Source organism: Choristoneura fumiferana, chromosome 28 (assembly GCF_025370935.1).
Source record: "Choristoneura fumiferana chromosome 28, NRCan_CFum_1, whole genome shotgun sequence".
Classification (NCBI taxonomy): Eukaryota; Metazoa; Arthropoda; class Insecta; order Lepidoptera; family Tortricidae; genus Choristoneura; species Choristoneura fumiferana.
The window spans coordinates 3,691,740-3,707,590 of NC_133499.1; the positions used below are offsets into that span (position 1 = coordinate 3,691,740).

Here is a 15,851-nt window from a genome sequence, read left to right on the forward strand (position 1 = left end):
ACAGAAGCCTCCCATAGGCCGCCCATGTGAGGCGCGTACGGTGGGGTTAATTTGCCATTTCACGCTGACTTTGCCCAGTGCTTCTGTCAAATCGTGTTGATGTTGGCGAAGAAAACATCCACCTCGTTGAGATGGCGCCTAGTCCCTTGAAAATTCTTCCCGCAATCCGTGCAGACGTCGGATACCCTGCCTCGCCTGGAAAACTACCTACCTACAATACATCAATGACAACCACATCCACATCGGTTAAGCCATTCCTGGAATTAGCGCGAACAAACGCACATACAAACAAACTGACAAACAGTCAATTTTAAAAATCATTGTTTTGGGTTCTATTGCGCTTATGAATATTTATCGCAAATATTTTCAATGTACAGTACCTACTGACAGATATCGTCCATACACTGCGTCTGCGTGGTCTATGTTCCAAATCACACAAGCACAAGCACAAAAAAGTACACGAAATCACTAATAATTTGCGATTATATAAACTCAAAGCGCGAAGATTACGTTAGATCCTCGATCAAGAATGTCATCCCCGTTTTATAACCGACATTAAATGTCATTTTAATGTAGTAATATGTTGAATGTGCGTGTAGTTTTAAAAACAAATGAAAGAACACTATAATTTATAAAAACTCTGGAAACTCTGGAGGTGGTAAAGGGGGGGGGGAAGGGTAGAAGAAAACTTTTATTTTAGGTTTAGTTTTATGAAACTTAATGAACATTGAAGTGAAAAGAAATTAAAGAACAGTTTTAATTAACTCATGTCTCATATTTCACATTTTTTGATAATTCTACCCCTAAAGAGTTTAAAGGGGGATGGAAATTTACATGACAAAAAACCTTGTTTTTGAATTTGAATTTGAAACTATGATTCAGAATTTTTAATGAATGGCTTCTGAACAGAATAAAAAGAATATATCTCACAATTTAAAAAAAAACCACTAATGGGTAAAAGGGAGGTGGAAAATATAGTCTATGGAAATATGAAACTAAGAAAAAGTTTCTTCAAGTAAAAATAACATCGTATTAAATATAATGACCCGATAACTCACGTCTTAAATCTAGTTTTGGTCGACATGTTTCGGGCTAATCCGTTGCCCTTCGTCGTGTTCTTTGCTCCGAAGACGAAGGGCTACGGATTAGCCCGAAACATGTCGAGCAAAACTCGATTTAAGACGTGAGTTATCCGGGTCATTATATTTAATATGAGCGAGTCTCACGGTATTTTCATGTTCAAAAAATAACATCCATACTAATATTATAAATGCGAAGGTAATTGTCTGCCCGTCCGTCTGTCTGCTACGCTTTCACGCCTAAGCCGCTGAACCAATTTAAATGAAATCCGGCACAGAGATAGACTAAACCTAGGGAAAGAATATACGCTATCTTTTATCACAAAGGCTTGAAAGGGTTGAAATAGGGGATGAAAGTTCATATGGTGGAAGTTCGTCGCTATCGAAGATAAAACTTGGCATTTAGGCAATTAATAATAAACAAGTAGATATTTGTTAAGGTTTTTGAATTCGACCTGTGAGGGGGAGGTGAAATAGGAGATGAAATTTTATATGGAAGATCGTCATTATCGAAGATAAATCGATGGTTCTTTATGAAATTTGGGCATTTCGGCATTTAATAAGAAATAAATAGATATTTGTTAGAGCATTTTGAAATTTTATCTGTTAGGGATGAATAGTGGATGAAGATTTTGGAATACCGTCAGAATCAGCAGAGATAAATCGATGAATCTGAAACTCAGTATTTAGTCACTTAATAACAAATAAATAGTTTGAGCGTTTTATTGACAGTATGAAATAGGGGATGAAAGTTTATATGGAAGATCGTCATTATCGAAGATAAAACAATGAATCTTTGTGTGTAGTTATTTGATAAGATCTAAAAAAACGGTCAAATGCGAGTCGTTTTCTCTCATAAGCAAAGTGTACGCAATGTGGGGTCATTTTAGATGGCTTATTGACAAGTACAGTCAGACATGAAAAAATTATGATTTTCAGGTTTTTCTTATTGATCATGCTATAAGAGCTACTTCATACAAAATTGCAAGTTTCTAGAACAGCCGGCAGTACCCTATAACTTTTTAAGTTAAGGCTATTGTTGCTTTTGATAGCTTTGACTTAGAAGCTTGATTTTTTCCTAGCTTCCGGGACTGTAGACCTGAAGGTTTAATTTCAACTCGACTCCTCCACGCGTTTCGAGATAAAGGGTCTTGACAGACAGACGGACGGACGGACAGCAAAGTGAACCTACAAGGTTTCCATTTTTTCCTTTTGAGGCACGAACCCTAAAACACATTTATTCTGGCGTTTTGAAATTTCTACCTGCTTGAAAATATGGGGATGAAAATTCGTAAGAATTCCAATCAAATTTACTGAGTATATTTATCAGAAACATGTGTAGGTATGATTAGTAAAATTCCGACTTAATAAAATCTACGCTCCTAAATTACACTAAAGGACGTATAAGGTGTCAAGATTTCACTATAAAGATTAGTCATTTTTTGTTAGGGTGTAAGGAGTTAACTAGCGTATAAAAGCAAACTTGCTATTTCTTGTAATGCCTATATATTATTAAGTTTATTTAAATAAAGTTAGTCTTTTGTCGGCAATCACGGTGTTTACTTGTTCCTCCTACGTCCCGCCTCACATGGCGACCCGCCAGGGCGAGTGTCGGGTTCGGACACTCACGCGGCACGTGTGTATCAAATAACTTTGAACTTTACCGACAATCGTTCCGACACAACTTTTACCGCCACTCGTTGCTATCTGAGTTTTCTAGTAATCAAATCACCAATATGTGCCAATCCAAAGTGGAAAAAGAAGATGTTTTCATTACACAAATGCAGTTGGAAGCAACGATGCAATGCTGCACGAGATGAAATTTCACCTTTCGACCATAAATATCGTCATGACGGTAATTTGTGCACTTTTGGCGATCGCATTGATATATGCCTGCTATAAATTGTATAAAAAGTGCCACAACAAATGGACAACCAATTTGATCGTGCGATACAACCTTCGTCGCTCCTTCAACCGTGACCTTCGTGAGACTTATAGCCACAACCACAGCCGTGGAGCCTGTGGATCTGCCGGCACATCGGGATCTTCGCCACCCAAGTAAGCGAGTAAACTGTTATTGAACTAAAGTGCGAAGTGTAAAGTGTTTAAGTGCGATTAACATAGGCGCGCGCGTGGAAAGTGTTAAAATGAACAGTGAGTAATATGATTAAGACGGACAGGACAGGCGTTTAGCATAACATTTAATATTTTAATAATTTTAAAGAAATAAGTACATAATAATTGCATAACGTTTAACATGTATGTCTGTATTACGTTACTAACTAAGTACTAATTTTGCGATGAGTAAAATAAATAATAAGTTCCTTGGGAATGTCCAGTAAAGTACCAGAAATATTTTCAAAGTTAAAAGCGATTAAGGAATATTTAATAAAACTCAATTATGAAAGAAGAAAGAAAGAAATACTTGACGCAAAATTAGAGGAAGCTTCTTTAGTGTATACAGAGTATCTTCAGTTTAGTTCATTATTGAAAGAGAAATAGAGAATAAGGAAATAAAAGGTCAAAGTTTATTAGATCTTAAAACATATTGTGAACACATAAAGGTGTTGTATGGACAAATAGAAGAGTTTTGTAAAAAAACGTATACAGGTTCAAAGATCGGTGACGACATTGAGACGAAAAAATCCAAAATGGCAGACTTCGATTTTAAAAATCGCTCTTTCCTTGATTCCTTCTATGACAGACGATGAAGTCGTAATAAAACAATTAATCGACTCCGTAGAATATTACGATACTATGTTAAAGGATGACTCAAAGAAAAGCCTCATAAATTTTGTTTTAAAGAATCGACTCACGGAAGTAGGAAAATTAAAATTATGCGCGTCCTACGATACTACTCAAAAATTAGTACAGGACATGAAAAAACTGTTGTTGCCTAGGAAGTCAGCCACTGCTATCCAAAATAGAATGCATGCTCTCAAGCAGGGCGAGTCTTCAATAGACAATTTTGGTCAACAGTTATCAAGTATGTTTGTAGATTTGACGATCGCACAATCAGACGGCAATTCGGACACATTTAATATCTTGAAAAATCTTAACGAAAAACAGGCCATCAAGAGGTTCGCTGATGGGTTGCGCAATTCGTCGAATCAGCACCATTATCGCAGCACGCGATTATGAGTCCTTGAAAGACGCAATACAAGGGGCAAAGGACGAGGAGACGGTCTCTGCAGGTACATCTAACGATATATTTTCTTTTCATGACCGAAAAAACTACGGTTTCAGCAGAAGTTACGCGAGAGGACATAATTCTTACAGAGGGTTACCACAGTACTCTCAAGCTGCAAGAGCGCCTCGGTACCAGTTCCAGTACCAGCAGCGCCCATACAACAATACAGCTAGGGCCCTAGCAGAGGAGCCTACCGACAGCCAAGCGGCCGAGGACGAGCCAACCGAGGTAAGTCCAATTCTTTTCGCGGAAACAATGGATATGCCAGAGAACGCATTTTTATGAATGAAGCAGAGGAACCAAATTCACCAAATCAGTTTTTTTCGTGAATAACGAATTCATATTCGCAAGCAACAATACATGCTCTATCTATTTTAATATACATGGAAAAAAACAATTATGGTTACTTGATACCGGTGCATCGATATGCGCTTTGAAGTTGGCGAATGCTTTGAAATTAGATATACGATTTATAAGCAGAATTAACAATTAACGGTATAGGCGGACAAACACAAGCAATTGGATATGCTTACGTAGAATTAACAGAACGCCGATCACATATTTAAACATAATTTTATATTTTTAATAACTTACCGTGCCAATGTGATGGGATAATAGGCCAAGATTTTCTATTAAAGTATCAAGCTTTGATTAATTTACAGAGTAAGTAGTTAACTTTTTTTTTGTTTTCTTTTCCGTGGGAGATGTTAAGGAGTTAACTAGCGTATAAAGCAAACTTGCTATTTCTTGTAATGCCTATATATTATTAAGTTTATTTTAATAAAGTTAGTCTTTTGTCGGCAATTCAAGGTGTTTACTTGTTCCTCCTACGTCCCGCCTGTGTTAGGGTATACACGTCGTATCGCTAAAGTGTGACGACTACCTGAAAAAAATTATGTTTAACCAAAAAATGGAAAAAAAAAATGTTTTGTAAAATACGTTATTTTAAGTAAACCTCAGAAGTTTCTATATGTACCTATGTATTATTGGGAGAATAGATATCCTAAAAAAATATATACTTCCCAAAATTACTATTCCACGCGGACGAAGTCGCGGGAAAAAGCTAGCTAGACATACATGTTATGCTTCTTTATAATTATGCAAGTTCGCTGTTATGCACAATAATGTTATGCCAAATCTGTTATACGAAATTATATTAGGACAATTAATGTTATGCGAAATAAGGGGCACCCAGTTTTCTGTTTGCTTAATTCCGTTATAAATAACTTATCATCATCTGGATAAGAATAGGTGTGCAGTGATGACAGAACATGTCCAGAAATGCATTGTTCGTTCGTTGGAATTGCATTAAGTAGATATTTTTACGTAGGTAAACGATATTTCTAGCTAACTACAATGTTGCCTCAACAGGTACGAAAACTTACGTCAGACGTTTTCAACCGGTGTGCCGTGGCACACCAGTATGCTGCGTATATTTTCAGGTGCGCTGCATTGAAATCATGAATAGCTATTTTAATGAGAAAATATTACGAAAATAGCAGACGCGTGGCGTGTGCAATTAATAAGCCTCCGCTGGCCGTTATGTTATAGGTATTATGGGTAACTACACTGTAGGGAATGCGCGGGTCCAACTCGCGCTTGGCTATTTTTTACTGATATGCCGTGAAACTTTGATGAACGAAAATTGTGCCGTTAAAACCGAAAAGTTGAAAACGCCTGACTTACGTTAATATTTTTTTTTAATTCTAAGATTTTTTGCAGCCTGCGATTGTTCTTACCACACCTACAACATTGGCTCGTATACTGCATCATGAGAAACACTGTGACCTGACATGCTTTGACTCCATCAAATTGGGGGGTTCGAAAATACACATGGAATTTTTTAGAGAATTAAAGGTGAGAAAGTTTTTGTACTCGTAGATAGAGAGACATAGAAAATGGCAAGTAATTTGAAAGACATAATTACAATTATTAGGAAAAACATCAGTAATAGTCACTCAAGACATCCTTGTTGGACAAATGAAAGGAAACTGTACCTATGCATTATATTTCAGGCCAGAATGAACAAAAGCGCTCAATTGTTACAAGCTATGGTCAAACAGAGAACGGTGGTCCCGTACTCGATCCAGTGCCAGAAGGACCCTCTGGCAATCTTGGGAAACCAACACCAACTTACCAAATTAAGGTAATACCTAGCTTACCGTACCTCTTCAAGGAAACCAACTTCATACTCCTACCACCTTCCAGAGCTTTCCTTGCATTGGGCTCACTTGGCCAGTTGTAAGCTGCCACGGTTAAGAGTATTTAAAAGAGTTATTTATGACATTACATTCAATAGATGGTGTGCGTATATTTTAAAGACTTCTGTCTGAACAGATCGTGGATCCTGAATCGGGTACGGTTATACAGGAACCAAACGTCACTGGGGAATTGTGGGCAAAGGACCCACCATGGCGGTATGGACATTAAAACTTATTACAAAATTGATGAAGGATCTTTGACGCAAACTGATTGCATTCTGTTTTTAACCTCTTTCAGTGCTATTACAATAATCCCAAAGCAACAGCGGAAGCATTTTCTGAAGACGGTTACTACAAAACAGGGGATTTGGTCTACAGAGATGAGAATGACTATTACTTTTTTGTAGACAGACTCAAAATGCTATTGAAGTACAGAAACTACCAGGTATGATATTTTAAACGCCCTAACCAAACCTTTGGACCTATAAAGCTGAAGTTCTGCATGAAGGTTCCTTTTAAGATACTGAATACTAAGCGATGGATTTTGTGAAAATTTGACAGCTGGATAATGAGGCATGGGCAAACTTATTTTAGTATAAACACTGTAAGATGAGATAACCTGATAGATTAAGCTAGAATTAACAGATAGTTCTGAAGTTCTTTCATCAATTTTACAGGTCATCCCTCCTGAAGTGGAAGAGGTCATATTGACGCATGATGGAATTGCTGACGTGTGTGTGACGGGTGTGCCGCATCCTGAAGACGGGGAGCGTGTGGTAGCGTGCGTAGTGCGGAAACCAGGGTCGATTGTTACTGCCAAGGAAATAAAGGATCTCGTTGCTAGTAAGTTACGTTGACGACTTTACATATATAGGGAAAAGAAAGAGGTTGGAGGGGGGGGGGGGCCTTCATTTAATCTAACTAGACGAATAGCCATGAATGGTTAGCGCCCAGCTTCGCCAAATACAGTACACAAATATTTTCTTTCTTTCTCTGTCCGAAAAGGGTAATAATTGGCCTATGACTATTCGTATTACAATGTTTTTGTTTGTATTTTGAAGAATTTGCTTGATGGTCTCAAGGAAGTTTAGCGTCGCTGTAAGATCGGCATTATGCTGATTTGATACAATTATTTTTTATTAATACTATATTATGTTTAAGTTCACCAAATGTCTTCTTTATTATTTTAGTGTTTTGCAGAGCAGAATAATAAAAGGACGAGTAGCTGATATTTATTGAATTTGGTTGCAGGTGAGCTGTCAGTGCATAAGCATTTACATGGCGGTGTGGTCTTCATGGACGCTTTACCACTAACGTCCACTGGCAAGGTAGCAAGACATAAACTTAGAGAAATTGTACTTACTGCAACAAGAGAAGGTTTATAAAGAAATGGTTCCTTAGTTTTAACAGTTTAATTGTTTCAAAGCATATAGAATGACGATGACGTGCTATTTGCTTTTTGTTAAGTATATCAGTCATAAATATTTTTTTCTGTAATTAGCTTAGTTTTATACTGTTAAATAAAGTATTTTGATTAATGATTTTTATTAAACTCTTTACGTTTGTAATTAGCCATTGATTATTTATTTTTTTACTGCGAGGAAGTCGTTACCACGAGCTGTCGACCAAATACCTCTATAAAACCCCGCTTTAACACGGAGCGAATTAAGAAAATGGGAAAGACCTTCTCTCAGCAGTGAAATACACTAAATAATAATGATAAGTCAATAGAATATACGTACTGCCATCATCGGTCCTCTGAGTACCAACTCCCCTGTCACTTTCGGCTCATTGATTTCTTTCCAGTTTTCTGGATGCACTAACTAGGGAAGATAAAGAGAGAGATAAATCATACTAACTAATAATCTTCTTATTTTCATCGGTATCTTCTTATGCTTTTCGTCTCTCTAGGGCATTACAAAAATACCCCATGAACGGAAGGGTCAAATGGTCCTTTTAATCGACAAAATAATGTACCAAATTAAACTAGAAATATAGCAAAAAGAGCTTAAATACATAAAGAATAAAATACACAGAAAGGATCCCAGACTTAAGATTGGTTTTTGGAGTCTTTTTGTAAAAAACTAAAAAATGGGACCTTTACACCCAATGACGTGAAATAGAGAAGTATCGACATTACAGTATACACTGTCCGATACTATACTATCTTCCCTTTTACGGTCATCCCGTAAAATCCATATGGAAAATACAAACTGAAACACAGATGCACAGAAAAACCAGAAAAAGAGACCAGCGCTGGGAATCGGACCCAGGTCCTCAGCATTCCGTGCTGCGTGCTATACCGCTACACCACCACTGGACAGGAGTACAGACACAAATTTCGATTCCCAGCGCTGGTTTCTTTTTCTGGTGTTTCTGTGCATCTGTGTTTCAGTTTGTATTTTCGATATGGATCCCAGACTTGACAAATAGGTACCTACCAAGAATAAGTATATACATATAAGTAGTTACTCTGGAGCGTGCAGTGTACCCTCATGCTGCCCACCCTGTTGATGGTGGAGGTTGGTGTGTGTGTGTAACGCTGTCTATCCTTCTATTATACTTAGGTACTTCTTTTATTAATAATCTAGGCGAATTTACATAGACTGACATCAGTTTGCTTATGTTTTCAAGACAAAATGAATTCTTTTATTCAAATAACGAATAGCTAGCCTACCTAGATTAAATGCAAATGCTTACATTTACTTGATATTGCGGCGTCTTTTTCCTTAAAACGTCAATGGAGAGCCAGGTGTCTGAGCCAAAACAGACGCAGAAATCTCGGTTTGTCCATACGCTTGTACCACCATCGTGTCTGGACGCACTCTCTTCTGAAAATTGGTGTATATGTCAGTATTTAACCATCTTCGAGAAAACGGTGGATCTCAATTCGTCAGTTTTCGGTTCACAGTGATCCTAGTTAGTTCTCATAAATACTTAATATCGGTAGATAGGCTAAGGCCTTTAATTTTGCATTTAGTCCGTTTTTCATGCTTCCCTGGTCGTACTGATAGACCATCATCATACTGATAAAGCTGCAACAGATTGTTGTCAGCACTCACAGGCTCATTATCATCATTATCATTATTATCAACATTATTACCGGCCCCGACGTATCCAGCAACGGCGACTTCTATTATGATTTCTAATCCGTTTTTAATCAGATAAAAGACCGACTCACTTAATCAATCCTTCAAGAGAAAATATGAGTCACATTTACACGAGACGATGGCCTGCATCTCCAAATAAATGCAGTTATATCATTTTAATCTGATGAACCATATAACCTTTTTCGAATACACATCAGAAGTAATGGAAATTTACGTACAGTCCAGACGCATCAATTTGACCAGATTGGCATTAATTTAAATATTACATTTAAATTCTAACATAATGTTATAACGTTTTCCATTTTGAGGATGGTAGAAGGTTGAATTGAACAAAAAATAATTTGGTTGGTTGGTTTTTTAGAAAAATGTGGCGGAAAATTTTGCCAGTGTCTAGTAGGTTCTGCCGTAAAAAAAATCTATAAAACGAAATATGAGACGTAATGGTGGATGAACGATGACCAAATTATTTATTTTTTTTTTTTTTTTTTTTTTTTTTTTTTTTTAATGGCAATATACAAGTTCGGATAGAACGACGATTGTGCCAATGTCAAAGTGAGGAAACGGAGCGGAATTTAATCAAAAAATATTACGGAATTTTGATAGGAAAGTTTAGGATCAGGATCGGGTTTGGACGGAATAGTTATACGTGAATACAAATTATAATGAGAGGCAGCATATTTATATTTTAATATCATTAGAAACAATGTATGAAGCAATGGAGGCATAGATACATGGGTTATTAGATGAAAGTAAGCAGGGAACGGATGTTGGTAATGGAATACTTTGTGATATAATACTGTTATAAAAAGTAACACGGTCATAAAGTGGACAAGATAAAATTATGTGGTTCAGATCACCTACCTCCGAACCACACTCACAAGCAGGGCTATCTATGATATTAATCTTCGCCAGGTGTTCCGGCGTGCAGACATGACCTAAACGCATTCTTATTAAAACACTAGTACTTCTTTTGCAAAATTTATACTTAAAAAACCAGGGTTTATTAGGAATGGAGGGCTGTATGCGGCTGTAAGTTTTACCTTTCAGGATACAACTTTGAGACCAACACTCTTGCCAGGAATGTTGGAGATATGTTCGCGGAAGATTGATTAGGTCATGAGTATAATTTTTGTACGGGAACATATCTCCGTCTTCAATTGCTTTATTGGCAATTTTGTCAGCCTTCTCATTACCTTTGATGCCGCAATGACTTGGAACCCAAGTAAAAACTACTGAGAAACCTTTAAGAAAGCATTGGAATAATTTAGTCTTGATTTCAATGATTACGGGGTATGATGGACTGGATCTACAAAATGGGTACTTTTCAAGAGCCTGCAGAGCACTAAGAGAGTCGGAGAAAATAACAGCTTCCCTTAGCTTCATGATAAGTATATATTCTACAGCCTTTAGGAGGCCAAACGCTTCCCCAGTAAAAACTGAAGTCTCAGGCGGAAATTTAACAAGTTGTGTTATTTTATACTGACTATGATAGATGCCAACACCAGTACACCCTGAAGGCGATCTTTTCGATGCATCAGTGAAGATATAATGCCATTCCGGCCAAATACTGTAAACCTTGCTATTAAAGTAAGTATTAGCATTCAAACTGCGTTTATCAATGTTTAAATTGTACTTAATGTTAGGAGAGAATATAAGAGCCTGATAGTCGCATGTAAATATAGGGAGAATGTGAGATCTATGAGTTGGAGCATCCAAAGAACGGAATTTTTGCAAACTTTTTACTAAACACGGAGAAGACTTATGCAACCAATAACGCGATGTTCTGATGTGTGAAGATAAATTTTCCAATTTATTTAGAATCGGATGTTGAGAAAACTGAATGGAACGATATAAGTATTTATCTGATAAAAACTGTCGTCTTAGTTTGAGTGGCGGATCACAACACTCTACTTGTAAAGCATTTATCGGGCTAGACTTCATGGCGCCAGTAATTAACCTGAGACATTTCGATTGAATTTGATCTAGTTTTTTTAAACCAGCGGAGTTACTTGGTTCCAATAAAAACGATCCGTAGTCTATCCTGCTTCTGATCAGGGCATTGTATATTAATTTTAAGGAAAATGGGTGCGAGCCCCACCAAACACCCGATAAACATCGAAGAATGTTTAATAGTTTTTCACACTTAGCAACAATATACTCGCAGTGTGGAAGCCCCGACATCTTAGAGTCAAATATAATTCCTAAAAATTTTGCTTGATATACTTGTGAAATTGGTTCATTGTTATATAATATGGTAGCTTCAGGAATAGCTCTCATTCTACTAAAAACCAATACTGAACTTTTGGTAGTTGACAACTCCATGCCATTTGAGCAAAGCCAAATGTGTAATCTGGTTAATGCAGAGTTGACAATATCCGTGGCTGTAGCAACATTGTCATCAGAGTAGTAAATTAAAAGGTCATCAGCATACTGTAAAATATTAACGGGGCTGTTAAGTGCTAATTCTAGATCATGAGTGTAGACGTTGTACAAGATAGGACTTAAAACCGAACCTTGTGGTAATCCCTTCCAAACGACTCTGTTTAGTTCTAACGAGCCTGTAGAAACGGTAATAAATCTTTCGGATAAGATGTTGATAATGAAATTAGACAAACAAATGGGAACCTTGAGTTTGTTGAGTTTTTCAAGCAGAATAGTTAAAATAACATTATCATATGCTGCAGAAACATCAAGGAAAACAGAAATAGTGTTATGATTAAGTGATAGTGCTGATCTTATATCTGTCGTGAATATGGATAAGCTATCCATCGTGCTTTTACCTCTTCGAAACCCAAATTGACTACTAGCTAATAGTCCGTTGGATTCCAAATACCATTCTAAACGGTTCTTGACTAAATGTTCTGCCAGTTTAAGGAGCACAGAAGATAAAGCTATAGGACGGTGTGAAGAAGACTCTGTTGGGGATTTATTCGATTTTAATATTGGTATAATTATTTGAACTTTCCACGACGGAGGAACGTTACCAGTGAGCAGAATAGTATTTATTATGTTTAAAAAATATGTTAATGCACAATCAGTAAGATTGCACAAGAATGAATACGGAATTCCGTCTTTCCCAGGCGAAGAGTCTTTAAGACCACGTAAAACACCTTTAAGTTCTAATAAAGAAAATGGAGACTCAATAGTAGAAACAGTTGGAAAATTATCGACTGAGGGACAAAAGGTAAATCGATTTAAGAGAATTTCCTGAGGAACTGAAGCTGGTGCTAGCTGGTCTAAAAATTTATCCGTCAAAGAAGGTGATAGCGAAGAGATATTAGTGTCACTAAAGGCTGATCTAAATCGTTTTACCTTTTGCCAAACCTCAGTTGAACTAGTTTGAGGCGAGATGGAAGTACAAAAGTTCCTCCAGCCTAGAATTTTTTTCTTTTTAAGTAGTTTCTTTGTACTGGCAACAATTTTAGAAAGATTTGATAGGTTGTCAAATGTCATATCTTTAGCATAAATTAGTTCAGCATTTTTGCGGGATTTTATTGCTGATGTGCATTCACTATCCCACCAGGGCGGAGAAGGCAGTTTTTCTGATCTAGTGCTTTTAACCGGAAAAACTTTATCTGCAGCGTCTATCAATGATTTAGCAAAATCGTCAGCACACTTAACCTCATTTCCCGGAACAACATTAGATAGTGAAGAAATTCTTTGTTCCACTTCTATGCTAAATTGGCGCCAGTTAGCATGTGTTAGAATATGTCTTAAACGAGGAGTACGAAGACAACGTTTTTGCATATTGAAGGAAGAGTTGTTTGGAATAGAAATGACTATTGGGAAATGGTCGCTGCCAAAGGTTGATGAGAGGACGTCCCATGAAAGAGAGGCCGCTAAAGTCGGGGTAGTAATTGACAGATCCACTGCGCTGACAGCAACATTTGGCTCGGTTCGACGCGTTGGGCTACCATTATTTATAAAACAAAGATTGTGGTTATTTAGAATGTCTAATAGAATTTTACCAAAATGGTTAGAATTGGCACTACCCCATGATTGATGATGACAATTGAAATCACCAAGAAGTATAAAGGGTTTGGGGATAGTGGATAAAATTGAATTTATTTCATTAAGTATGCTTGAAGATGGGCAGGGAATATAAATAGATAAAACTAAAATATTATTTAAATGAGCAGCAACAATAGAGTATTCAGCACTATGAGGAGGAAGGGAAAAAGGAGCAAAATGAAATGAATTGTTGATGAGTAGAGCAACGCCGCCATACCCATCAGATCTATCTTCACGCAAAACGGAAAAACCAGAGATTTTAAAGAAAAAATCTGGTTTTAGCCATGTTTCTTGTAGGGCTACTGCTATTGGACTGTATTTGTTCAATAAGAAAAGCAGATCGCTTTTCTTATTGATTATGCTGCGGCAATTCCACTGAACAATCTTTAAGTGATTGTCCATTGTGGATGTTCAAGAACTGGGTCAAAATTTCAAATAAGGGGGCAACGTTGGACGGTGTATTTTTATTTGATTGTGTTTGTGTTAAATAATTTAACAAAGCTATTAAGATATCTGAAATAGATGGAGTGTTATTTTGATTATTATTAGTTTGTATGTTTTGATTGTTAACAGCACAACCCTTACATGGAAGAGTCATGTTGTAATCTCTTATCAGGGCTTTATGAGCCTCTTGATCATAACCTTTGGATAGGATGCGGGGAGGACTTGGCTTTTGCAAAATTGTTTTTTTGTAAGATTTTGTGGGGGAACTACCTGGGGTAAATAACTGATTTCCTGATTGCACATGAGAATTATTTTGGCCATGAGATACCACATCTGCAAAAGATTTTGAAACAGCTGGGTGCAGTTTTGAAGCTTCAGCATAAGAGATGGAAGAAGTTGCCATGCTATGTTTAATTCTCTTTTGTCTGTCAAGTTCAGGGCAGGACCTACTATTAGCAAAGTGATGACCTGCACATAGGGAACAGGATGCATCCTCTGGTGTGATGTCGCAAGAAGACCCAGTGTGTCCTTGGCCACACTTAAAGCAACAAGGCTTTGACCTACATTGTATTTTGGTATGGCCAAAACGGCAACAGTTAAAACATTGTATGGTCGGAAAAATGTATAATTCCACCGGTAGGCATTGTAGCACATAAAAACTTTTTTGGGCAGTGTTTGGCCATCGAAAGTAAGTACAACAGTTTGAGAAGGTTTCCACACTGGTGCACCTGAAACCATTACTTTGTAGTTTAGACGTCTTACTTTTATAATTTCACCACAACCTAAGGGAACCTTAACATTTTCAATGACTTCCTCAGGGCTCCAATCATCAGGCACCCCACGAATAAGACCCATCCTGGTTACATTATAGGTAGGAATAAAAGCTCTCAGTTTATGGGTAGTCAAGTTAGCATCGGATATAAAAGCATTTGCATCTATAAAGTTCGAAAAAGCAACAGCAATCCTATTCCTACCAATTCGCTTAACACTGCCATTTACAATATTTTTGTACTTTTGTTTCAATAAGAAGTTGCCAAATGTAACTGGATGTAAGGTGGTATTGTCAGAAGGTGATGTCTCGATGCGCTGCACATGAATGAGGTAAGGAGAAGCATCCGATGGTTGGTAGGACTTTCTACCAATGGAGACCTTGCCTTGATTATCTTTAGAAATAGTCTCATCTGCTGAATTTGGTGTTACTTTTTCAGAAATAATTGTCGGGCTATCAGGGTCAGTGTCAGTATTGCAATTGCAAGATTTATTAGGGTCAGAGCCACTGTTATTCCGATGTCTCGTTTTTTTGTTACACGTTTTGCAAATGTGTCGAACAAAAGAACGTTTACGAGATGTTTTCGAATTTTCGGCCGATGCTGAAGCGTGAGACGCATCAGAATCAAAGCCCATGACTGAGTCATTGTCTTTGTGATTATCGTTGTTACCTTCGCTATTGTTGTTTACCGTAACATAATAAGCAGGTGATGGTGGTTGCAGTGAAGATGAACCCCCAGGATCTGGGGGCTCCTCTTTACTCATATTTAAAGTATAAAAATTAACTAACTACTTACCAAATATTCTTCTAGAACTACACAAAATTAAATAAATATATACACAGAATCTAAATATTTTACTTTACACCTTATTTGATCCTATATTTACAGATAAAAAGAATATTTAAAAGAAATTTTCAAAAAAAACGCGTCCGCCAAGTTTAACAGTTTCCCGCCTTTTTTTTTTCAATATCAAATTTCTTAGCCGGTTTAAAATGTCAATTTTTAACAGTCTCAAAATGATACTAATAAGTTTCGTAAAAAATGCG

General features: G+C 37.0%; 1 protein-coding gene and 1 pseudogene across 1 annotated transcript; one reads left to right on the plus strand and one right to left on the minus strand.

The window, feature by feature from the left end:
• The first annotated feature begins 5,917 nt into the window (after positions 1–5,917).
• On the plus strand, positions 5,918–7,960 carry LOC141443905 (luciferin 4-monooxygenase-like). The gene is made up of 6 exons (XM_074109278.1): positions 5,918–6,126; positions 6,285–6,415; positions 6,607–6,686; positions 6,769–6,915; positions 7,148–7,313; positions 7,722–7,960. Exons 3-6 carry the CDS (start codon positions 6,681–6,683, stop codon positions 7,853–7,855), a joined length of 453 nt encoding a protein of 150 aa, XP_073965379.1. The 5' UTR covers positions 5,918–6,126; positions 6,285–6,415; positions 6,607–6,680; the 3' UTR covers positions 7,856–7,960.
• A 2,105-nt stretch (positions 7,961–10,065) lies between these two features.
• LOC141443866 (uncharacterized) lies at positions 10,066–15,738 on the minus strand (annotated as a pseudogene).
• Positions 15,739–15,851: the final 113 nt, after the last annotated feature.

What these genes read in the sequence shown, in the direction of transcription:
- LOC141443905 (XM_074109278.1), top strand. An exon ending in TGAAGTACAGAAACTACCAG is followed by an intron (nt 6,916 to 7,147) that starts GTATGATATTTT and finishes TCAATTTTACAG; the next exon opens with GTCATCCCTCCTGAAGTGGA. An exon ending in AATAAAGGATCTCGTTGCTA is followed by an intron (nt 7,314 to 7,721) that starts GTAAGTTACGTT and finishes ATTTGGTTGCAG; the next exon opens with GTGAGCTGTCAGTGCATAAG.